We start from the raw sequence: 25168 nt of genomic DNA on the forward strand, positions 1-25168 counted from the left end.
TACGACACGATATGCATTAAATAGCCTGTTTATTAATTTCTTTTGACAAATTATAAATTCAAATAAACTAACTTAAATATTAATTTATTTTCATATTCGAATTTTCTTAATTAGTATTTGTATTTTAAAATTCATCTAACTCAATTATTCAACAAATATTTCTTTCGTATCCGTATCTGTAAATTATCTGATCTGTATCCGTATCTGTTTAAGGCGGATTTGGTTTTGCATTTTGACATCCGTATCCCGTATTCATATCCGCTCATTGACAGCCGGATAGGGATTTAGTATCAGCATTATCCGCTCCGAATCTGCTCCGTTTTCACCCCTAAACCTCATCATCAAAACAGATTTTTTATTAACAAAAAAATAAGTAAAAATATATCGAAATAGATCAAGTAGGTTTCTAGAAAATTTTGAAATATAAGAAGAACAGGATAGTTTATTCCGTCCGCTCTATCCAGCTAATTTCATCACTAATCACGTAAAATCACTTGAAAGAAAAAAAGATCCTGACGGGATAGTCCATCCCGTCTAGTACTATTCATAATTTTTCTTTCTTCTTCTTCGTTGTTCTCCTAACTCCCCAAAAAACAATGAACAGTACTAGACAATTAATGGATTATCCCGTCCAAAATTCTTTTTTTTTTAGTTTGCGTGGTTAGAGATAGAATTAGCTAAATGGGATAAATTAACCATCCGTTCTATCTATATTTCGAAACTTCACCAAATTCTACCTTAATTTTGATATTTTATTTATTTATTTTCTATTAATAAAAAAATTTTGGTCAAATCCTGGCTAGCATCAAATTTCTATGAAGTTTGCCCATTTTTGCCCTACAATGAGTGCGTGTGGCCGCTACATGAGTTTGTGCACCTCAGCATTGTGCGATCTTAATTATAGTTAGTGCACCCTGCACCAATGCACGTGCGAAAATAATGTGTTTATATTTTTGTAGAAATGACATTAAAATTCCATCAGAAGAGCTCTACTTATATAACGAGTGAGGTTATGGTATTTTGTAATGATCGGATCATTTCATGTATTGAATTCATATTTCTGTTTTTAAAGTCTAAATTATCGATTCAAACCACTCAACTTTATTATCATATGAAAATATACTTGGAGACTAACTTTTATATTTTTTGAAACTTTTTTTACTAGTTTTTTTTTATAGGTAGAAAATCATTACTTTCGAATGGTCCAGAATTATTAGATCAAGTGATTTTCTAATTATCCAAACAAATAGAAAAAAGGTTCTAAAAAATATAAAATTTGATCTTCAAGTATATTTTCATATGATAATAATGTTGAGTGGATCAGATCAATTATTTAGACTTTGAAAATGGAGATATGAATACAATTCGCGAAAAGATCCGCACATTGCAAAGTACCATAGCCTCACTCTTTAAACACTACTTACTTTTCCTACAATATCTTATACTAATCAAAGATTGAAGAACGTGTACGTAGCTTTCATCTTTAATTGTCTTTAATTAGTTAAAGTAGTGCAGTCAATTCATTACTTGAACAAATTTACGCGGTTGTGATCGGACAATCAAAAGGAGGTTTCACACTATGGAAAATTCAGCATTTGAAGTCTCTCGTCAAAATCATAAATACTTTATCAATTACATTCCAAATTAATTTGTAGAAGAAATTTTATAACAGTTTGTTTGTAATTTTAATGTACGTATTACGCGGCATTCATTACATTGCTTTTCTATTTTGATTCATTAATAATGTAAGGCATCACCAACACATTAAAATATTATATAATTATGATGCAAATTATTTCTGCCTGTATATCATTTGAAATAAAAGTACAATTTCTGATTAAGTACCATTTATATATATGACTTGTACCATAGAATTTTATTTATAAAAGCATTCGACTTCAATAATTTATTCCTTCCGTTCCACGCAAACACAATCTATAAAAAGAAAATTCATCAAAGGTTAAATAATAACTGTCGGATTAGTGCTTTTTATAAAGTTAACATTTGTGTTCTCCAAATAAATCTTGTAGAACATTGCACTGGATTAATTATTAGTAAGCATAATTAAGGCTCGCCTCCAGTCAAATTTAATCTTATAAAAAGTTGGATGATCACTACATGATTTAACAAAAATATACATGTGTGAACACTTTCTTAGAGCCATATGTATCACGAATTGTGTGTCATAGTACTGTCTTAGTACCGATTTTTTTATTTATATCCAAAAATTAAATTAAATTTCAAAAACTAACCGAACCGGATGTCAAATTTTAAATCTACCCAAACCGGTTAACCGTTAACCGGACCCAAACCATGGGTCCGGTTAACGGTTAACCGGATTCGTTGGTTCGCTGAACCGTTAACCGAACCCAATTTTTTTTTTTTTTTTTTTTTTTTTTTATTTATACTTTTTTTTAAAACAGAAAATTTTCAATTTTTTTTTTCTATTGAAAATATACATGAAAATTCGTATTTAGATTTATCAAATTTACACCAAAAATTTTTGTAAATCAAATATGAAATTTAAAATTATAGAAAAATACACATACACATACACATACACATACACATACACATACACATATACATATACATAAATAATATACAATTACCAATTTTTTTTACTTTTTTTTACTTTTTTTGAAATTATAAAATTATTTATTCTGTATCATGGTTAATTTTCAGATTTAATTTACAAATTTTATTCGTAAATTTGATAGATATCAATACGATGTTTATTTTTGTAAATCGTATTTAATTGAGATTCATTGTTTTGGAGATTTTTTAAATGTATCTTTTGGAGATGCATTGCAAAACAATAATCTTGTATAGTGGAAATGGGAGATGCAAAGCAAAACCATGCATCTTTAGTTGTTTACGGATCTTATACAACTGGGTTGGACATTTATTTGCTCCAAATTAATCACAACCATTCAAAGAACCATTTTTTCTCAAGAATTCTCAGAAGTTGCTGAATTTTAATTTTTTCGAATTTGATGGTTCATGATTAGTGTTTTTCGGATTTGATGGTTCATGATCAGTGTGCACCATTTTTATACTTCTGGATTGTACATAATCCATTTCTGGTTCAAATGGAGGCAATTGACATGTCCATTACTTTAGGAATGGAGGGGTCTATGAACCGGTTCAACCTAAATAGACTTGGTCCATACCTTACTCATGAACTGCGTAAAAAGAGAACTTTTTTTTGCTCCCACCGGGGCTTGAACCCATGTCAATTGGGTGGGAGCCAAGTACCCTAACCACTATACTAGATTAACTTTCTTGTTACCATCTTGATTCTTGTTTATTATATATACGACTTGTATAAATTTTCTAGTCTATATAGTTTCAATGTTTCTTGTATAGTGAATAATTTTTTTTTTTAATGTAAACTATATATATTATGTCGGAATATTTATTTTATTAATATTCTATATAATCTATATACACTAACCCTAAACCCTAAACACTATATATTCTATATAATCTACATATACATATAAAATAAAATTCGTATTTAGATTTATCAAATTTACACAAAAAAAATTTGTAAATCAAATCTGAAATTTAAAATTATAGAAAAATATACATACACATACACATATACATATAAATATGGTTATAAAAAAACGAGTTTAAAAAAAAAAAAAAAAAAAAAAAAAAAAAAAAAAAAACCGGTTATTGGATAACCGGACCAAAACCATATTTCCGCTAAGCCGTTAACCGAACCCATACCATTGGTCCGCTAAACGGTTAACCGAACCCACCGGTCCGCTAAACCGTTAACCGAACCAAGGGTCCGGTTAACCGTTAACCGGAAATTTGGTCCGGTTAACGGTTAACCGGTTTGGATAGATTTAAAATTTCAGTGTCAAACCGGTTAATTTTTGAAATTTAATTTAAATTTTGGATAAAAATAAAAAAATCGGGTCTTAGTACCTCAAAGAGTTGACGTATCCTTGTGTCTCAGTACCTAGCTACTTCTATAAGTACATGCAACTAGAATGCGCCTGGAGACCAAATTAATTTTATATTTTTTTGAAATTTTTTTACCATTTTTTCAGAATTTTTTATAACAGTCATAAAAAATATTATTATTTTTTTTTGAAAAAACCTGTTTTGAAATTTTTTGAAAAATAGTAAAATTTGGTCTCCAAACACATATTAATATGGAGAACATGTTGAGCGCTTTGGATCAACCATTTGAACATTGAAAATGCAAAAATGACTCATAAGCATATCCTTTCATATGCTTATGGAAGTAGAGTAGCCAACCTCTCTCTCTATGTATATAGCTATGAACTTAATTTCCATCAAAATTAAGTCTATTATATTAAGTGAATCATTTGATTTTGTAACTATATATAAGTTTAACTTGTATTATATTGATAACAAAGGCTTTAAAATTAAAGATGATTTTTTTTAAAAAGTAAATTGAACTTTAAATGAACAAATTTACAGGTTGGTCCGAAACTTGGAGAGTGCTAGAAGCATATCGAGCCACCCCACTTAATCTAATTTGAAGCTTGCAGTGGGAGGGACACCTAGCTAATTTCTTCGTTGCTCTTTTTCTCAGATCTTTTTTTATTCTGAAGGATTCGAAACTTTTCCTTTCTTAAGCATCTTTCTGTGATGTACAGTGCGGCATGTTAATTTTTGGAATGGTTTGTACGGTCTGTTCTTCTTCGTTTTCTATTTTTTTTAAATTTTGTTAATTAGTCATTTTGCATAGTTATGTTAAAATTATACAGACAGGAAAGTTTACTCTGTCTGGTGATTGGAAATTTCTACTCCGTCTGGCGGATGGGAATTTCTATTCCGTTTTTCCTATAAATCAAAATTTTGTAACTTTTCAGGGTATTAGATCTTTCTTTATTCTGTAGGATTCGAAACTTTTTCTTTCCGCATGCGTCTTTTTGTGATGCATAGTGCAACATGTTACACGAACGGGACGGATTATAGTAGTGAGTATCAACTGCATCATGTCAAATGCATGGAATGTGCAACAGTGAACCTTGTAAGTCTGCGTAGGTAGTGACTGGTAAGTCCATGTAAATGTAATTATTTCAGTTGTCATTTTCGTTTGACTGGCGAGTAAATGTAATTATTTCAATTGTCATTTTCATTTAATTGGAGAGTAAATGTAATTATTTCAATTGTCATTTTCATTTGACTAGCGAGTCAATGTAATTATTTTAATTGTTATTTTTATTTGACTAGTGATATAGTCCATCTAATTATATTGTCATTTTTACTTAAATTAAAACAAATTTGACGTACGTACGTCGGCCCCAAAATTAACCTGATCAAGCTTGTGAAGAAATAATAATTTGAATAATTTTTTAATAAGAAGTATGACAGATTTTTTATCTCAAAACCAGAGATCATTTGTGCTTCTAGGGTTATACATAGAGAGAGACTAATATGCTTTCGGTAGCATATGGGCTGAAGTGCTATCGGTTCAAATTTGAAATTTTAAAATCCAAAAAGTCAATTTGAACTGTTCATCTTGTTCTCCATATTAATATGTGCTTGGAGACCAAATTTTACATTTTTCTGAATTTTTTTACTATTTATTAAGCCACTTTGAAAATTGTTGATTCAACGGTGGCTTAACAAAACAGTAAAATAAAAAACCACCGTTGAATCAGCGGTTTTCAAAGTGACTTAATAAATAGTAAAAAAATTCTGAAAAATGTAAAATTTGGCCTCCAAGCACATATTAATATGGAGAACAAGATGAACGGTTCAGATCGACTTTTTGGATTTTGAAAATTCAAATTTGGACCGGTAGCACTTCGGACATCGGCCCATATGCTACCGAAAGCATATTAGTCACTATATATATATATATATAGAGAGAGAGAGAGAGATGGGCTACGGTGAGTTGCGAAGTAAAATGCGTTTCTACTTCTAGACGTATTTTTATTTTGAAAGTCCAAACGACCGATCCGAACCGTTAGATGTTTAATCCATATTGAAATGTGCTTGGAGACCAAATTTTACATTTTTTGGAATTATTTTACTATTTATTAAGCATTTTTGAAAATTGCTGTTTTGCTGTGAACAGTAAAAAACAGTAAAATTTTCTGGACCATCAGATAAGCGACTTTCAAAATTGCTTAATAAATAGTAAAAAAATTCCAAAAAATATAAAATTTGGTCTCCAAGCACATTTCAATATGGAGAACAAGATGAACGGTTCGGATCGACGTTTTGAACTTTAAAATGGCAAAATATTAGCGTGAAATAAAATAGTCGCTTTACTTCGCAACTCACCGTAGCCCATCTCTCTCTCTATATATATATATAATGATAGGTTTTGGTGTTATTTTCTTCTATATTGATTGTTCTATGATGTGCTTCATTTGGGAAATTTTCTCTAACTTTTTATGCATTTAAACATTGTCTATTTAATTATTTTTTTTATTTTTATGGATAAAAAATGCATGTAAGTGAGAGTTGCCTCAATCTGAAGAGCTGTACAATTAAAAGTTCGTGGCTCATGAGCCGCTCGAACTCAGTTTGAAAACGAATTCGTTAATAACTCGTTTGTTAAAAACTCGAATTATTATGGCTTGGGTTGTGTAACTCGATTAACTCACGAGTTAAGTTCGAGTTGGACTCAGCTCGCTCATTACAACTCGGACTCAATTGAGTACCTTCTTCCAATTAGCAATATATACTGAGTTTGTACTTTCGGTATAAATTTTATGAATGTACACAATTATGTTTGTAGTTGTGAAATAGTGATTACATGGGCAAACAAAACTTAAATAATAACACAAAAGATAGCATCTAACTGTCTTTCAACTCTAAATTCCATAAAATTCAACAGTTCAACAGTTTAAAATTCAAAGTGCTAGACTTTTCAATTAGAATCGAGTACTCTTCTAGCTCGTTATTTTCCTGAATTGAATTGGAGTTACCCTTGACTGAAGCTAACTCAGCTCGGACCGACCACACATTAATCAACCTCTTTGGGCCCCTCGTGAAAATATGGTATATATGGCGCTCATTCCATATCCATTCTCTTCCACGATGATGTAATCTCGTTTTGAAAGGAGAGAACCAAAGAATTTTCCAAGAAAACCCAACCACATAATTTTTGTAACAAGTAGTAGTCATAATGCTTAATTTTAATGAAATAATAATCAAATGTTATAGAAAGAGATGATCATATAACCATCCGGCAAATTCGACTGGTACATGTTTTTCTTTGTTTAACGAAATTTTAGTTGGCACTTTGCCTGCTATTTCACAAAAAAATAGAGAATTTTCTAATTATTTTGTCCACGATTGACATGATTGTCTAATAATTTTATTACTATTAAAATCATCTTGATCAATCTGTTGGATAACCTTAGCATCAAAACCGATATTTTAATTGTTAGAAAAATAAATAAAAATAATTCGAAATATATAGGAGTAGGTTTCTAGAAAAAATTTAAATATATGAACGGTATCATTTTGTCCAGCTAATTTCGTCATTAATCACGCAAAATCGTTAAAAAAAAAATCTTGGATGGAATAGTTCAACCCGTCCAATACTATTCATAATTTTTTTTTCTTCTTCGTTGTTCTTCTAACCCCCTAAAAAATAATGAACAGTACTAGACGGGATGGAATATTATCCCGTTCAAGAAATTGTTTTTTTAATTAGCGAGTTTGCGTGGTTAGAGACCCGAAAATTAGCTGGACGTGATGGACGGAATAAACCATCCAATTCTTCCATTATTTCAAAATTTCACCAAATCGTACCCCTATTTTCATTTTTATTTATTTATTTATTTTCTATTAATAAAAAAATATATCCCTAACATCAAATTTCTATGATTTTTGCCCATTTTTGTACTCTAAATATGTAGTGATATATAACTGTGCTAGCAACAGTACTGTGGCCGCTACATGAGTTCGTTCAACCTGTACCAATGCTGCCCGTGAGTCACAACGTGCCATGCGCGTGCAATCTTGTTGTAAATTTCATGTAGAAGAATATAGTTACTTATTTTTATGCTAACAATAGAAAAACTTAATTTATTTATATATGTAAATTTTGATATTTAAACACTTAGTTTTCGTACAGGATGTTTTACTAATCAAAACTTCCAGAACATGTAGCTTTCATCTGCAATTTTCATTAGTCAATCCATCACTTGAACAAATTTATGCGGTTGTCGGACAATCAAGAAGAGGTTTCACTATATATAGAAAATTCAGCAATTGAAGTCTCTGGTCAAAATAATAAATACTTTATCAATTACATTCCAAATTTGTGAAAAAAATTTGACAACAGTTTGTAATTTTGTTTGTACGTATTACATTGCCGTGAAAACACTGCTTTTCTAGTTTGATTCATTAATAATGTAAAAGGCATGGCAGGCCAATACATCAAAAGTATTAAGTTGCAAATTAGTTGTGCCTGTATATCATTTGAAATAAAAGCATAATTTCTGATGAAGTACCAATTATATGACTAGTACCACAGAATTTTATTTATAAAAGCCTTCGACTTTATATTCCTTCTGTTCCATTCAAAAACAATCTATAAAAAAAAAATCATCAAAGATTAAATAATATAACAGTCGGATTAGTGTTTTTTAATAATTAGTTAACATTTGTATTCTCGAAATAAATCTTGTGGAACATTTGTCACGATCCCACTGCTAGGCCAGGGATCGTGACAAGAGAGGCACCCTGCATTCATTTTTCGTCTCGTCAACCTACGTTGCAAACAAAAAATAACAAACAAGAAACAATACAAAGTCAGTTACAAAGCTCAGTAACCGGTTATTTAACGATACGCTTCTCTATAATTAGCTTATTCAAACACCCATTCAAATAGACTGAATTAATTCACACAAATTAATATCAAATTATACCTCAATATTTAATGATGATAGTACCTGGGTCTATTTGAATGGGTGTTTGAATAATTCACACAAATTAATATCAAATTATGCCTCAATATTTATCAGTAAAACAAGTAACACAGTATTCACACTTTTGGAATGTCTGCCACAAACAATTCCCACATTCACAGTGCACACAATCTCATCAGTTCAATCAAATTCGAACCTCAGACCCGCTATCCCGTTAAATATGTCCTCATAATCCAATAATACCCAGTTCAATCATCCAATTCAATCATACAAATCGAAAACACAGATTATAGAGAAGTCTAGTTATCTGTTAAAGATCAATCCAAAAAATTCAAGTCAAACTGCAATGATTGTTCAGAATCAACGCAACGTAATTGGAATTCCAATCGAACATATAATCAAATAAAATAAATATCAAAAGATTTCTCTTCATTTTTCTTTGTTCTTTCTCATTTCTCTTTTTTTTTCAATCTTTATTTCATTTTCACTTATGAATTTAAAAAGAGAGGGATGATTTTATCCATAGACCGGTCAACAGCAGTAGGAAATTTTACCATGCATAAGCCACGTGGAACTAGTGCCATCTCATTTTTTTCCTTTTTTTTCAAAGTTTAAGATTTTTACATTAGTAACTTTAAAAATGTGCAATATTATAAATAACTCCAATATAAATTATAAAAATATAATTAAAATTATCAGATGTTACAACATTGCACTGGATTAATTAGGCATAAGGCTCGCCTCCAGTCAAATTTAATCATATAAAGTTGGATGATCACTACATGATTTAACAAAAATATACGTGTGAACACTTTCTTAGAGCCATATGTATCACGAATTGTTGTGTCTTAGTACTGTCTTAGTACCTCAAAGAGTTGACGTTTCCTGGTGTCTCAGTACCTTGCATAATTAATCTCAGGATATCATCGCAACACCTAGCTACTTGTATAAGTAGGTGCAACTAGAAGACTTTACTGAACCATTGAGAGCTTCTCACATTAACTAATAAAGATGCACTATTTCTCACTCAATTTCCTCCTCCTCGTATTCATTCAAGCCTTCTTGGCAAATTGTTGTATTGAGCATGAGAGAGATGCACTGCTGGCATTCAAAGCTGGTGTCAATGATACGAGCAGTCGTTTGGCTTCATGGAGTGGCGAAAATTGCTGCAACTGGGCAGGGATCCGTTGCAATAATCAAACAGGTCATGTTGTCAAACTAAACCTTCGAAATACCAACTATTATTATGCTGATAGGATCTACCATAGTTTGATAGGCAAGATCAGCCCATCTTTGATATTTCTTAGTGATCTGAAATACTTGGATCTCAGCTTTAATAATTTTACTGGGAGTAAATTTCCAGAATTTATCGGTGCATTTAGAAACTTAAAGTATCTCAACTTGTCTCATACGGGCTTATCAGGAACAATACCTCCTCAACTTGGAAACCTTTCTAGATTAATGTACTTGGATCTTAGCAATTATGTTGAATACGAATACCTCCTCAACCAATATTCTATTGTTTTTATGTTGAACACAGATACATGGTGGTTACCTAATCTGAGGAATCTAAAACATATGGAAATGTCAGGAGTTGATTTTAAAGATTCAAATGTTTGGGTGGAAACTTTGAACAAACTATCATCACTTGAAGTGTTAGTTTTGTACAATAACAATCTAACCCACATTCCACAATCAATCCCTTTTGTGAACTTCACCTCCCTCAAAGTGCTTCATCTTTCTGAACAAAACTTCAATACCACCATACCCATTTGGGTGGGCAGTTTACATAGTTTAAATGTTCTAACTCTCGAAGAGTGTAACCTGGTGGGGCCATATCCCACTACACTGGGAAATCTAACTTCTCTAAACAAACTTGCACTCAATTATAATTCACTTGTTGGCATGGTACCACCACTACATAGTCTAACAAAATTAACCGACTTATCTCTATATGGCAACAATATAGAAGGAGATATTAGGGAGTTATTATTGGGCAAGTTGTCCAATTACACATTGGGGAATCTGGAGTATTTAGATCTTTCATCAACTAACTTATCTGGAACTTTGACAGGGTGGATAACGGACATGACAAGTATAACTCATCTTGCCCTTTACTATAATAATCTAAGTGGTACAATACCAATTGATATTGGAAATTTAACAAATCTTGTCTATCTTGATCTTGGTTGGAACTCCTTCACATGTCTACTATCAGAAGCTCATCTAACTAGTTTGTTAAACCTAAAAGTTTTATACCTCGACGAAAACAACATAACTATTTTAGTTGATAGTGATTGGACCCCTTCTTTCCAACTGAATACTATCTGGTTGAGTTCATGCAAACTAGGGCCAAAATTTCCCTCTTGGCTCCGAAGACAAGTAGAAATTCAGGATCTAGGCCTCACAGACATGGGAATTGATGGTAGTATACCCAATTGGCTCTGGAGTTTATCTTCACTTAGCTACCTTGATTTGTCAACAAACTTACTTAGAGGGAAGTTACCAGCCAGCTTGGTACACATGACCAAACTCGTGTCTATAAATTTGAATAATAATCGGCTTGAGGGAAAAATACCATTTCTTCCTACAAGTTTGAAGTTCCTATATCTTTCCAACAACTCCTTGTCGGGACAACTACGTAAAAACCGTAAGTCACCATATAAGAATAAACCGATCGTCTTGAACAATAACACTGTTGAAACTGTAGAGTTGTTTCCTTGCGGATTAACTAGTTTGTATTATCTTGATCTCTCGAGTAATAGTTTATCAGGGCAGCTTCTTCCTTGCTGGTCTAACATCAGTGGCGTAGTAAATCTTGCAAATAATAGGCTCTCTGGAGTTGTGCCCAGTTCTTTGAGTTGTTCAGTCACACTAAGTGTGCTTCAGCTTGCAAATAATATTTTAACCGGAGAGTTTCCATTTGATTTGCAATTTTGCAGTGGATTACAACTGCTTGATCTTGGAGAAAATAATTTTCAAGGGACAATACCAGATTGGGTAGGAGAAAGCTTTCAGCAGTTGCAAATTCTAAGGTTGCGGTCCAATTTATTTTCTGGTAATATCCCAACCAAATTGACACAACTCAATAATCTACTATTCTTAGATCTTTCCAATAACTACCTTAGTGGCCCACTCCCAAGAGGTTTGAATAATTTTACTTCGATGAGTCAATTGTTCTCATTGACAATTTCTTATTATGATACGATTGTAATTGTAATTACCAAAGGGTTGATCCTTGAGTATGATTCTCAAGACTTTAAATTTTTGAAGAGTATGGATTTGTCAAACAATAATCTAACAGGTGAAATACCTAAGGAGATAGTTGCTCTTGCTGGTTTATTTAATCTAAACTTGTCCCACAATCAGTTAATAGGAAACATTCCACTTGAAATCGGAAATATGACTTCTCTAGAGTCACTCGACTTCCACAAGAATAACCTATCAGGGACTATCCCACAAAGCATGTCCAATTTATACTCTTTGGCAGTGCTTAATTTTTCTTATAATAATCTATCTGGGAGCATTCCAAATGGGCATCAGTTGCAGACGCTTAATGACCCATCAATCTACAGTGGCAATCCATACCTATGTGGACCCCCACTAGAGACGAGTTGTGACATCAGTGTGAGACTTCCTCAGAGTGATGGTAACAACGATACCAATTCAAAAATTACCAATGATAGGGACAAGTGGTTGTATTTGCTCATCGAGTTTGGGTTTGTGGCAGGATTTCTACTGGTGTTTTTCATTCTACTATTCAAAGTAAAGTGGAGGTATACTTATTTTCAGATGGTCGACAGTATGCTTGAGAGGGTATATGTTATGGGTGTTATAATACGAAGACAAAATAATTGGGTCGTAGCTCATTATAATTGTTTGTGGCCGAATTCATCTCCAAATCACCGTTGTACTCTACAATTGATTAAAATTCAAACCGTGAGTTGACGGGTCTCATTTCTGAAGCTGCTCTTTTATCTGTTAAAAAGGAAGGCTCATCTTCAAGTTCTTTTCTTGAGTTTTTTCACTTCTTTAATTCACCAAAATACACTTGATAATCTCATAGATTAGTGTATGAAATTGTGAGAGAGTGTGAGATAGAATGTTATTGGCATGATAATCTTCTTATATTGTAGAACTCTTTATTATAGTGATTTTGCGCTGTGCTCCCGTGGTTTTCTCCCGAAAGGGTTTCCACGTAAAATCTTGTGTCTCTATTTTATTTATGTGCTTGATTGTTTGTTGTTGTTGGTTTCTTGTGTGTCTTTCAAAATTTTCTATTTGGTCAGGTATTGGGGTATGCTCACAGGATGTTTGACGAAATTATTAATTGAATGCTTCTGCGATTGTCGCAAACAATTAGTATCAGAGCATGTTGGACTTTAATTAGCATAGGAGTGATTGAAGCTTGAATGTGGTTAAATTTGAGCTTGTATTTGTGATCCTACATGATATGTGGTGTAGAATGGAGAGGGTGAATGCACATATTTGCAATTGTTCTGCATTTATTATTTCCATAGAGGGCTACAGTGCTACGGTTCAATATTCAAGTTTTCAAAATCTAAACGGTCGATCCGAACCATTCATCTTATTCTCCATATTAATATGTGTTTGGAGATCAAATTTTACATTTTTTTGAAAAAAAATTACTATTTTTTACATAGGTAGAAAATCAGTTGATCTAAAAAATTCTGCACCATTCAAATATTTGATTTTCTACCTATCTAAAAAAATAGTAAATTTTTTTCAAAAAATGTAAAATTTGGTCTCCAAACACATATTAATATAGAGAACAAGATGAACGGTTCGGATCGACCGTTTGATTTTTAAAAATTCAAATATTGAACCGTAGCACCGTAGCCCTCTATGCAACCCATAGCACCTTAGCCTTACCCTTTTAAGATAATGTATGATGTATCTCCTTCCGAAATTTTTATTAATATCAATCACAAAATTACACAAATATCCTCATTTTTTTATTTATAAAAATGACGCAACCGCCAGGGTTCGTAGCTGTTCACTTCAGAAGAGAATTGAACCCAATTAAAATCATCTACTCAAATGTAAACGACCTAAAAGACTTCTAATTAAGAAGAAATGGATTTCAGAGTTAATGGAGAAGTCTATTTTTTTTTCTAAATTGAAAAGGACTATACAAACTATTCCATAGAGAAATCATAATTAACAGCTGGTAGATGGAAACAGAAAATTAAGCTTGCCTGCGGAGCGTACTTGATTGGGTCTCAACGTGTGAACAGTAAATTAATGGGGGAATTTCATGTATATGAAACTCAAAATTACATATTTTCTCCTCTAAAATTTAAAATTACATATTTTTTCCTCTAAACTTTAAAAACTCAATTGTATTTTATATTAAAACACATTCTAAATTTATAAAATACATATTTTACTCTTTTATTAAAAAACATAAAACACTCATATGACCCCAATTTGAATCTAAAGGTTCCTATACTGTCCGAATTGCTTTAAGATTCGTGCGCGCTATACATCTTGAAGCTGACATGCACAAATATTAAAGCAACATGCACAGATCTTAATTCAATACACAGATCAAAATGGCTTTGAGATTCGTGTGCACTAGATTAGCACAAATCTTGAAGCGAACACACAATAATCTTATTGCGATGCATGTGAATCAGATGGTAGAGAAATCCTTTATATTCAAATTTGAGTTCGATAGGGCATTTTATATTTTTAATGACGGGTAAAATTGATATTTTATAAATTTAGAATGAGTTTTAATATAAAAAGGGGTAAATATGTGAGATTTTGAAGTTTAGAGGGGAAATACGTAATATTAAATTTAGAGAGGGAAATACGTAATTTTAAAGTTTTTAGGGGTATACATGAAATTCTGGTATCATGGCTGTTTATAGTGAAAACTGGGCTTAAAAAAGGAAGCAGGCCCGAAATTCATCCATCAAAACAGGCCTACAATTAATTTTTCAAACTAATGTCTGTTGACGAAGGCCAACTCAGCTTCTGCAAACGTTGAGTCCAGGCTAAAAATCACAGGAACCAGTCGAGATGTCTGCGCATTTGGCCCTTCAATCCGAGCCGTCAAAAATAGACAAAGGTTTTGGACAAATGTTTGTTTGGAGGATTGAATAACAACTATGTTCTGAAAACCCATCTTACAAGTGCTAATGTTAGCTGGTTTACGGCTGCTGTTGTCAAAACTGTTTGCAATGAAGGTGTTCGATGAAAATCCCAAGTGACTAATGGAATAGTTTTTTTTTTTTTGATAATATTTGACAGAGGCTGTCAAATTACAAAATGGTAATGATTAAAAGGACTACGCGCCTATAACCTTTAACCACAACGCAGCTTCCTGCAGTGCTCTATTTGCCAGTATATCAGGGGGTACCAACTCTCCTCTAAAAATGACATTGTTCCTCTGCCTCCAAATACCCCAAGCCACGCATAAAATCCAGCAGATCCAATCACCCCGTTTGACCGCATCAGTAGGTCTGAACTCTCCGAAGGAGAGATCCATCACCCTTCTTATTGACAACCGACTCTGGTCTATGCTTCTAGTCAGCAATCCGGTACGCAGTCGTTGTCGGATCACAGTCCATACCCGTTTTGCATAAGGACAGTAAAACAACAAGTGAACAATTGTTTCACAACTCTGAGCATTACACATCACACAGCCCTGATCACAAATGACATTCCGCCTATTTAATACGTCCCTTGTCAGAAGTTTCTTCTTTATCATTAGATAGCCAAAAACTCTAATTGTTGGAGGTACTTTTGCCGTCCAGACCCCATAACTTCTGAAATTCGTTTTACCCCCTGAAACTAGCAATTTATAAATCGAGTTGGATGAGTATATTCCAGAGGCGGCCCAAATCCATCTAATTTGATCTTGCAACACGGTGAATTGGATATTCAGACCCGGAGCAACCATCCCCAACAAGTAAGCTCCCTGAAATAGAGACATTACCAGGCTCTGCGGCCGTAAAACCCGCTCATAGAAATTCAAAATTGGCTCTCCATTCCACGAGTCATACCAGAAACTGATTAGAAGACCATTCCCTACTTTCCAGGACGTGCTCCAATTGAATAGAGCCTTTATTTTCCCCATTGACTTCCAGAAAAAAGATCCCGTGATAATCCAAGCCCTTCCACCCCCATCTTGAGTTCTCTTTGCATATAAACTGATGCAGGTAGAAGCCCACAGCGAGTTAGAATTCTCATAAAGTCGCCACCACCAACGCAACAGCAAAGCAATGTTTTGTTGCTCTAAATCCATAATTCCCATTCCACCACATCGCTTTGGGAGCCTAGCCGTGTCCCAACCCACCAATGACATTCCTTTGGAATTTGTCGTGGTCCTTCCCCAAAGGAAGTCCCGCCTGATCTTATCAATGCGTTGGATTAGCCATTTTGGAAATTTGAAACATGACATAAAGTAGACCGGGATGGCTGAGAGCACAGAATGTAGAAGCTGTAGCCTACCGCCTCTTGATAAAAGCTTACTGTGCCATCCTTGAAGCCTTGACTGAAGTCTTTCAATAATTGGCGCAAAAGCTTGCTTATTTGGTTTCCTCACCGACAGGGGCATACCCAAATAGATTACCGGAAAACTGGTGATTGTGCAACCCGTTATTGCTCCAATGATCCGCACTCTTTCCTGATCCATGTTAATTGGTACTATTGAGCTTTTTGAGAAATTAATGCTGAGGCCCGACATTTTAGTGAACAGTCGAAGAAGGATCCTGAAAGAGGATATTGTTGTAAAATCTGCGTTCAGGATGAATGCAGTGTCGTCTGCATATTGTAGGGCCAACATCGGTTCGGGAATTTTAGGGGACAATCTAGTGCGCAGAGTGCTATTGATGTTGGAGACCATGACTTGCAAAACATCAACCGCGAGTATGAACAAAAGGGGAGAAAGTGGGTCTCCCTGCCGGAGACCCCTCTTGTGTTGAAAATATGCAGACCGTTCTCCATTCATGACAATTCTAGAGGAGCTTGTCCCCAATATGTCCGAAATCCACCTCATCCATCTAGGCGGAAAACCACGGCCCTCCATTACCGTTATCAGAAAATCCCAATTGATGGAATCAAACGCCTTAGAGAAGTCAACCTTTGCGAAAATTGCCTCATGACCTCCTGCTGACAGATGGTGGATGATTTCCCTTGTTGAAAGGAAGTTTTCCGCAATGTAACGACCTTTTACAAAAGCCGTTTGCTGAATTGATATGAGGTTAGGCAAGGTTTCAGCCAGGCGGTTTGCCAAAATTTTGGAGATAATTTTAGGCAGCAGATTGATAACTGAGATCGGGCGATAATCAGATGTCTTTTGAGGTTGTTGCTTCTTAGGAATAAATATGATATTGGCTCTATTGACCGCAGTCAGGTCTAAGGAGTGGTCATAGAAGGCGCCTATCAAAGCCGAGATTTCACCTTTTAGTTGAGGCCAGAAATCCTTCACGAATTCATTCGGAAGTCCGTCAGGGCCGCAAGCCTTATTGCTCGCCAATCCTCTTACAGCCGCCTCTATCTCAAAATCTGTGAAATTGCTCTGTAAACCGGCAAGATCACTCCTCTGTGGGTATAGTGCCCTTACATCAAAGTTCAGAACCTGGGACGTCTCCCCAAGAATCGATTGCATGGATGCATAGAACAGATGAATAATCTCAGCTTGATCCGTGATTTCCTAAACCCTTTTAGTTGGGACGTCTCCCCCATGACTAATGGAATAGTTGGATTTCCGAATTGAGGGTGAAAAAATAGTACATCAAAAGAAGAAAGACGGAAAAAAAAAATTAAATAGTTAATGACAGCAGGACTGTTGGGGGACTAACTCTTAAGCGATATAGATAGGTGGTTTAAATTTAGAGGCGTAATTTTAAAGTTATGCCTAGTTAATCTGACCTGATTAATCCGCATTTGAAAAAAAAATTAAGGCCTAAACCCCTTATTCTATTTGGGCCTCAACCAAACAGGCAAACACCACTTCTCTAGAAGTGAAACAACCTAATTAAAACCACATAACACTATTATCAACCCAATAAAAATAATATATTATAAAAAAGGAAAAAAAGATCGCAAATTCAACCGCATAAAACTATTGTTCTATTATCAACCAAATGCATCACTACAAATTAAAATAAGAATGAACAACATAACATGGCCGACCAACATATCTAATTAATTAGAACTAGTTATTCATTTTGGCCTAATAGATTCATCCAGTGCGATATTTTCCTATATAAATCATTTAAATTTGTCTCAAAGCATGTACTAGCTAAGAACTATCTAATTTTGTATTTCTTAACGTGTTATATGAAACTTATTTAGGCTGTTATTTTATTCATAACATTAAAAAAATATAAAAATAAATAAATATGTAGCATCATTTTCACAAAATATCTAAAACCAACAACGCAGTAAAAAATCCTTATTTTCTATTAATTGCACGTGTTGTGTTTCCATTGGTGTTCCTAGTGTCTATTTCGTTGTAGTTTGTACTGATAATTATTTTATGGTGGAGAAATATATGATCATTGACTGAGATGATTTAATACTGGTTACATGGAAGTTTGTTTTTTGCAAAGGCTGAAGGTGGAAAGGTTATTGAGAAAATGGCCACCATAGATATGATGTGCGAGATCTGTGCAGCTGGTGGAAGCAAACCAGGATGACAGTCAACCTCCTCGATTGTTTTAACTTAATTCTTTGGAAATGAAAGTGAACCCAATTCAAACCGTCTACTCATCCTGATTTTTTTTCACGTTACAATTTGTATTTTTCTATTTCACATGTTGCATTACCAGTTGTAATTCTAGCGTCTAATTTTTTTCCTAAGGTTTATATTTTTATAAACATGATTAATTATAAAAAATAAATAAATAATCAATTATTTTACCAAAATCCAGCTAATGTTAATTGCGAAATATCAGATTCAATTACCAATTTAAAATTCAAAAGTAAATTTGTAAAAATGTTATTGGACACATATATTATAACCTAATAAATTTTATGCAATTTAAATATTGTTTCATGATCGATGCATGAAGAACCATTAATTTGAAGCCATTGAATTTTTAAGTTACTTAATATACAGGGAAACATAATCCAAATTAATTTCATTCTATTTTATAGATATATCATGTCTATAATATTGTACTTAAATTTAAGCTTGATTTAAAAGATTATTAAAACTTTTGGAATACAGTAATATTAAGAGTAATTCCCCGTCATAAATATATCAATATACCCATCCACATCTATACAAAAAAGCTGTTGAAAGTTCTGTTCCGCACAATCACCAGACTAAACAAAATGGACATGTGTGTATTCTATGGTTATATAGTAAACATAAAGTAGGTAATTAAATTAGTATCTTGGTCAAATATATTTTGTATATTCAAATATAATTAAGCACAACATTCGAGAGAAAATTTAGTACAACATTTCTTAATACACTTTTTGCTATGAATTTTAGTTTTGATAATATGTATATTTATTTATAGCTATTAGTACAAAAACTTATTTTATGATAAATTTAATCTATTTCATTAAGGTAATTAACCTTTTATTTTCATATCCAAATTATATTTGGGCAAATGCTTCTGTGCATACAAGGACCTATTTGTAAAATGAACATATTTTTATTTTCAAAGTTCAAACAGTCGATCCGAACCGTTCAACTTGTTCTCCATATTAATATGTGCTTGGAGACCAAATTTTACATTTTTCTGAATTTTTTTTACTATTTATTAAGATGGGTACAAAATTCAATGGTCTGAATTTGATATTTTTTGTACTCATCTTAATAAATAGTAAAAAATTTCAGAAAAATGTAAAATTTGGTCTCCAAGCACATATTAATATGGAGAACAAGATGAACGGTTCGGATCAACTGTTTGAACATTGAAAATAAAAATATGTTCATTTTACAAATAGGTCCTTGTATGCACAGAAGCATCACTCTTATATTTGAATTTGTTAAGATTTAAATCTGTATCTATATATAAAAAGTAAAGCGGATATCAATATAAGTTTGATCACTATCCAATCCGTTTTCACCTAAAAATCGCGTTCGGGCCCATCATTTCCTCCTACACGTTTTGACTTGAGGTCATCTAATTTAGTCACAGTCTGAGTCTCTCTCAGAAAATGATCGGACACCGGTTATATGTATTGTCCTATTAGATGACCTCAAGTCAAAAAGTGTAACAGGAATCAAATGAAGGGACCTCAAGTCTAAAGGTGTATTACCACTATTCGATTCGTTTCATTTAGTCTTTAATTACATGTATCTTAATTTTGACTTGGGTCATCGATCTAACTTCATTGTCCAGTCGGCAGCTACAAGAATTTTCCCCTTTTTGTAATAGGAGAAAATGTTATTTTTAAGAAGAGGAAGGGTTCATGAAAATGAAATCGTATTTTCTGACACCCTTAATTATTTTCAACGGCAGACTTACGGAAATAGTAGTGTATGGAAATCCTTGTTGTTTGCACATGAAAATGCTTCCTATCCACTCTTAGAAATAATTATGCATGACTCATGATCCACCAAACAGATCATTTATTATATTTTATGGGAGGTTCATGGAAATATATACCTCGCTGATCCATGTCCTTAGAAATATTTTTGCATGACCCATGACCTGCCAAACAGATCAAATGTTATATTTTATATGAAGTTAATAGAAATATCTCGCTCCATGCCTTTGAAAATAAGTGGAAAGTTGGGAGACATGTTATTTCTATGAGTTACTCTTAAAATTATTTTGTTTAATCTGTTTATATTATTTTAAGTGAAAATTCATGAAAATACTGGAGCACTAATTAATTAAGTCAGATACTTCGAAGAATACGAATCCAGTTCTGTATAGTTAATTCACTGTACTCATTCTATTATTCCTTTTATATATGCTCCGAAATTATTAATTTTACCATTCAGAAAAAAAAAAAACAAATAGCCACGAATTGAGAAATTCTATTTTTGACACTGGCCACAGTAACTTGAAGTTGCCGACAACAATTTTTTTTTTTTTTTCAGCAGCTTTGACCACACTATTTTGCGTGTTGACCAAATTGGAGTGTTCTGATTCGCCAAAAAAAGTTAGGGCCCTACAAACTTTAGCTGCAGCGTTTGGAGTAGGAAACATATATAATGTTTAATTTGATCAAAAGTAGAATTTTCATTAATTCGTTCTATTTATCTTTTTTTTTTCGAATGGCAAAAATAAAAATTTGGATATAATGTTTAATTTTCGTTTTGAGCCACATATATATTTAACTGGAGAGAACCAAAGAAATTTCATAGGAAACCAAACCACATAATTTTTGCAATAAGCAGTAGTAGTTAAAACGCTTAATTTTAATGACATAATAGTCCAACGCCATCCGTAATAAGAGCATCTACATCTCTAAAACTCAATAGAGTTTCTAAATAACTGTTAACTACTTTTTAGAAATTATGGTCTCTGAAGTTTTCAACTCTCACATCCCTGAAACTCATTTTAGAGTTTCTATTAAGCCACGTCAACAACAAATTAAAAAAGAGAAACAATTTGAGCCAATCATTTGGCCAACATAGAGTTTATAAACAGTTTCTTAATAAGAAACTTTCCTGCATAGTTTCTACATAAGAAACTCTTCCACATCACTGAAACTGGATTAGAAACTGCCACATCAGCTTAGAAACTCTAATAGTTTCAGGGATGTAGATGCTCTAAGTAGTAGTAGTTATAATGTGCACTGCTGATGGTATATTAATTAACGACATATATTTTGAGCCGATGGCATATGTATATACCTTTTCTATCTGGTCGATAAGTAACGGTTCGGAATCCGATGGTAGAATGCAATTGCAAGCGATACTGAAATGTTTTTTTTTTTTGTAGTAGTGTAAGCTTTTTGAAAAGGACTCCAAAATAGGCACAATTAATTTTTTGTTGCACATGTTAAATTAATTTAATTTGTGATTTTAATATTACAAAATGTACTGATATAAGTTACTGTAATTACTAGTATGCAAGGCGTACATTTTGGGGACAAGAAAGGATACATTAGTCTTGGAAATTGTTTCTGCTTTTGAGAAGGCTTGTGGCAAGGTTTTCCTTTTATTATATTTATAAAGAAAAAAATTCCTGCTGCTAATTATTAATTGTCTTACAACTGTTCATTTGATGTTTACTTTATTTTTTTATTTTTTGACCACATTTCATGTGAGAAAAAATTTCTAATTTGAATTTGTCTCTTTTGAAGAACAAAGAAAACTGTTATGTACCAGTTAAAAGAAAAGTTAATATGTATGTAATTAAAGAATGTGCTTTAGATATGTATGAGAATATGGTGATCTATTTTTTGTCCTTTTTTTCATTTGTTATTGTTTCTTTTACTGTTATTTATTATTTATCTCTTCGTTTTTTTTGTGTTTTTTATTTTTATTTATATATATATTTTTTAATTCTGGGTGAAATGTTAATAAAATAAGTCTCTTCATATTCTATTAAATTTATATTGTCTTCGTTGCAACGTACGGACACGATACTAGTATCTATATAATATATAACGAGGAGGGTTCAAATGTACCATCATTTTGGTGCTCCAATATGCTCTACATGGACTACATCATTTATCTCCATTTTCAAAGTCCGAACAGTCGATCCGAACTGTTCAACATGATCTTCATAATAAAATATGCTTGGAGACCAAATTTTATATTTTTTAGAATTTTTTTTACTATTTTTTAAGATAGACACAAATCAATTTTTTAAGGAGATTCTGGACCATCCGATAAAGTCATATTGTACCTATCTAAAAAAATAGTAAAAAAATTCTAAAAAATATAAAATTTGGTCTCCAAGCATATTTTATTATTAAGATGATGTTGAGCGGTTCGGATCGACTGTTTGGACTAAGAAAATGGAGACAAAATATATGAAGCATATTGGAGCACCAAAATGATGATACATTTGAACCCTGCTCATATATAATATATGTTGATTTATTACTTAAATGCATGAATCGACCAGGGCACTTGAACCCGTACTGTGCGCTTATTACTGGAACCAATACATTGATTGATTTATTGCTTGAATGCTTAGGTTATATTATTGCTTGTAAAATTGATGCCCATTCTGTAATTGAATATATATGTATTATCCCTTGAATGTATTGTTGAGTTTGGCTAGTATAACATCAGTGTCATTTCAGTTTATATAACACCAATTCCAAAACCTATTGAATCGATTTCAAACGGTGAATCCAAACCGTTCAAACCGATCTACTTCATTAGTTGTGCATTTACATGTAAAATTTATAACTTTTTGAATTTATTTGATATTAAGTCAAGCTGTCAAGTGTGTGATTTTTTAAGTTAATTTTAATACATTAATTTTTCAATATTTTTACCACTTGATTTGATACTAAAATAACTCAAAAATATAAAAAATTTGCATGTAAACGCATCACTCATAAAGTAAATTGGTTTGAACAGTTTGGATTAGTCATTTAAAGTCTATTCAATCAATTTTGAAGTTAGTGTCATGTGACACCGATGTCATACTAGCCGGACTCTGTATTGCTTGTATAACAATTATTAAATAAAGTTCAAGCAATAAATGTTATATGGTTATTTTTTCTGTTTATTTTATACATTCTGAACATGTCCCATGGACGTTTTGATGTGGTGCCTTGTGAGCATAAATGTCACCAAAGTGGTGAAACTAGAATAATTGAAAATATAAGTAATTTTCCCCCATAAATATATCAATATACCCGTCCACATCTATATATACTAAAAAGTTGTTGAAAGTTCTCTTCCTCACAATCACCAGACTAAACAAAATGGATGTGTATTCTATGGTTAGTAAACATAAAGTAGGTAAATTAGTATCTTGGTCAAATATATTTTGTATATTCAAAGATAATTAAGCACAACATTTCATAATATAATTTTTGTTATGAATTTTAGTTTTGATAATATGTATATTTATTTAGAGATATTAGTACAAAAACATTATTTTATGATGAATTTAATCTATTTCATAAAATTTAAGTAACATTGCATTTTCATATCAGAATTATATTTGAATTTGTTAAGATTTAAATCTGTATCTAAATATAAAAATTAAAGCGGATATCAATATAAGTTTGATTACTATCCAATCCGTTTTCACAGAAACCAAAAAAAAAAAAAATCCGTTTTCACCCAAAAAACGTGTTATTAGGGCCCATCATTTTCCTCCCACACGTTTTGACTTGAAGTCATCTAATTTAGTCACAGTCTTTGTCTGTCTCAGAAAATGATAACTCAATTTCAGTTTGGTTTCTTCATTTTCTATTTATCGGACACCGATTATAAATATTGTCCTATTAGATGACCTCAGGTCAAAAGGTGTAAGAGGAATCAAATGATGGTACCTCAAGTCTAAAGGTGTATTATCATTATCCGATTCGTTTCATTTAGTCTTTTATATGTATCTTTTGACTTGGGTCATCAATCTAACTCCATTGTCCGGGGTTCTGGATCCTCTAAAGTAACCCAACTTTTGGGTTTTGGGTTTTGGATCGAGACCGTCCAATTCGAATCCGTCGCTCGAGATTGTTTTGGAATTCAGATTTCTTGCTCGGGATATGTGTACTCCACTTTGGATGGATTGTTACGGATTCGAATCGGACGGTCCCGATCTAAAATCCAACAATTGGGTTACTTTACTGGATCTGAACTCATTGTCCGGTCGGCAGCGCTACTAGAATAATTTCCCCTTTTTGCAAGGGGAGAAAATATTATTTTCAAGAGGAGGAAGGGTTTATGGAAATGAAATTGTAATTTCTGACACTTAATTATTTTCAACGAAAGACCTGTAAAAATAGTAGCGCATGGAAATTCCTATTATTTGCACATGGAAATACTTTTTATTCACCTTTGGAAATAATTTTGTATGACTCATGACCCACTAAACATATTATTTATTATATTTTATTAGAGGTTCATGAAAATAGCTCGCCCCATGCTCTTGGAAATACTTTTGCATGATCCATGATCCGCCAAATAGATCAAATATTATATTTTATTAAAAGTTTATGGAAATTAGGGCTGTAAAAAATTACTCGAAAGAGTTAACAGGGTTAAATTAAGCGATTTAGATTGACTATTTAAATTTTAAAAATAAAGTTATGAATTCACTAACACGAACCGATCCGTACTTTCTAAAGCACCATAGCCTCACTCAAACAAAAATAATCATATTAATAGTGAGTCATTATGCTGGTAGCTACTACCATGTTTT

At 32.5% G+C, this 25168-nt stretch overlaps 2 protein-coding genes across 2 annotated transcripts in view; one reads left to right on the forward strand and one right to left on the reverse strand.

Moving 5' to 3' along the window:
• The window catches only part of LOC144569609 (1-(5-phosphoribosyl)-5-[(5-phosphoribosylamino)methylideneamino] imidazole-4-carboxamide isomerase HISN3, chloroplastic-like), an 85650-nt gene that overhangs the window by 50448 nt on the left and 10034 nt on the right, over positions 1–25168 (reverse strand). The window lies entirely within an intron of this gene.
• LOC144569569 (uncharacterized) lies at positions 9880–13508 on the forward strand. The gene is made up of 2 exons (XM_078320012.1): positions 9880–12534; positions 12616–13508. Exons 1-2 carry the CDS (start codon positions 9897–9899, stop codon positions 12831–12833), a joined length of 2856 nt encoding a protein of 951 aa, XP_078176138.1. The 5' UTR covers positions 9880–9896; the 3' UTR covers positions 12834–13508.

Source organism: Carex rostrata, chromosome 2, assembly GCF_964058835.1.
Source record: "Carex rostrata chromosome 2, lpCarRost1.2, whole genome shotgun sequence".
Taxonomy (NCBI): Eukaryota; Viridiplantae; Streptophyta; class Magnoliopsida; order Poales; family Cyperaceae; genus Carex; species Carex rostrata.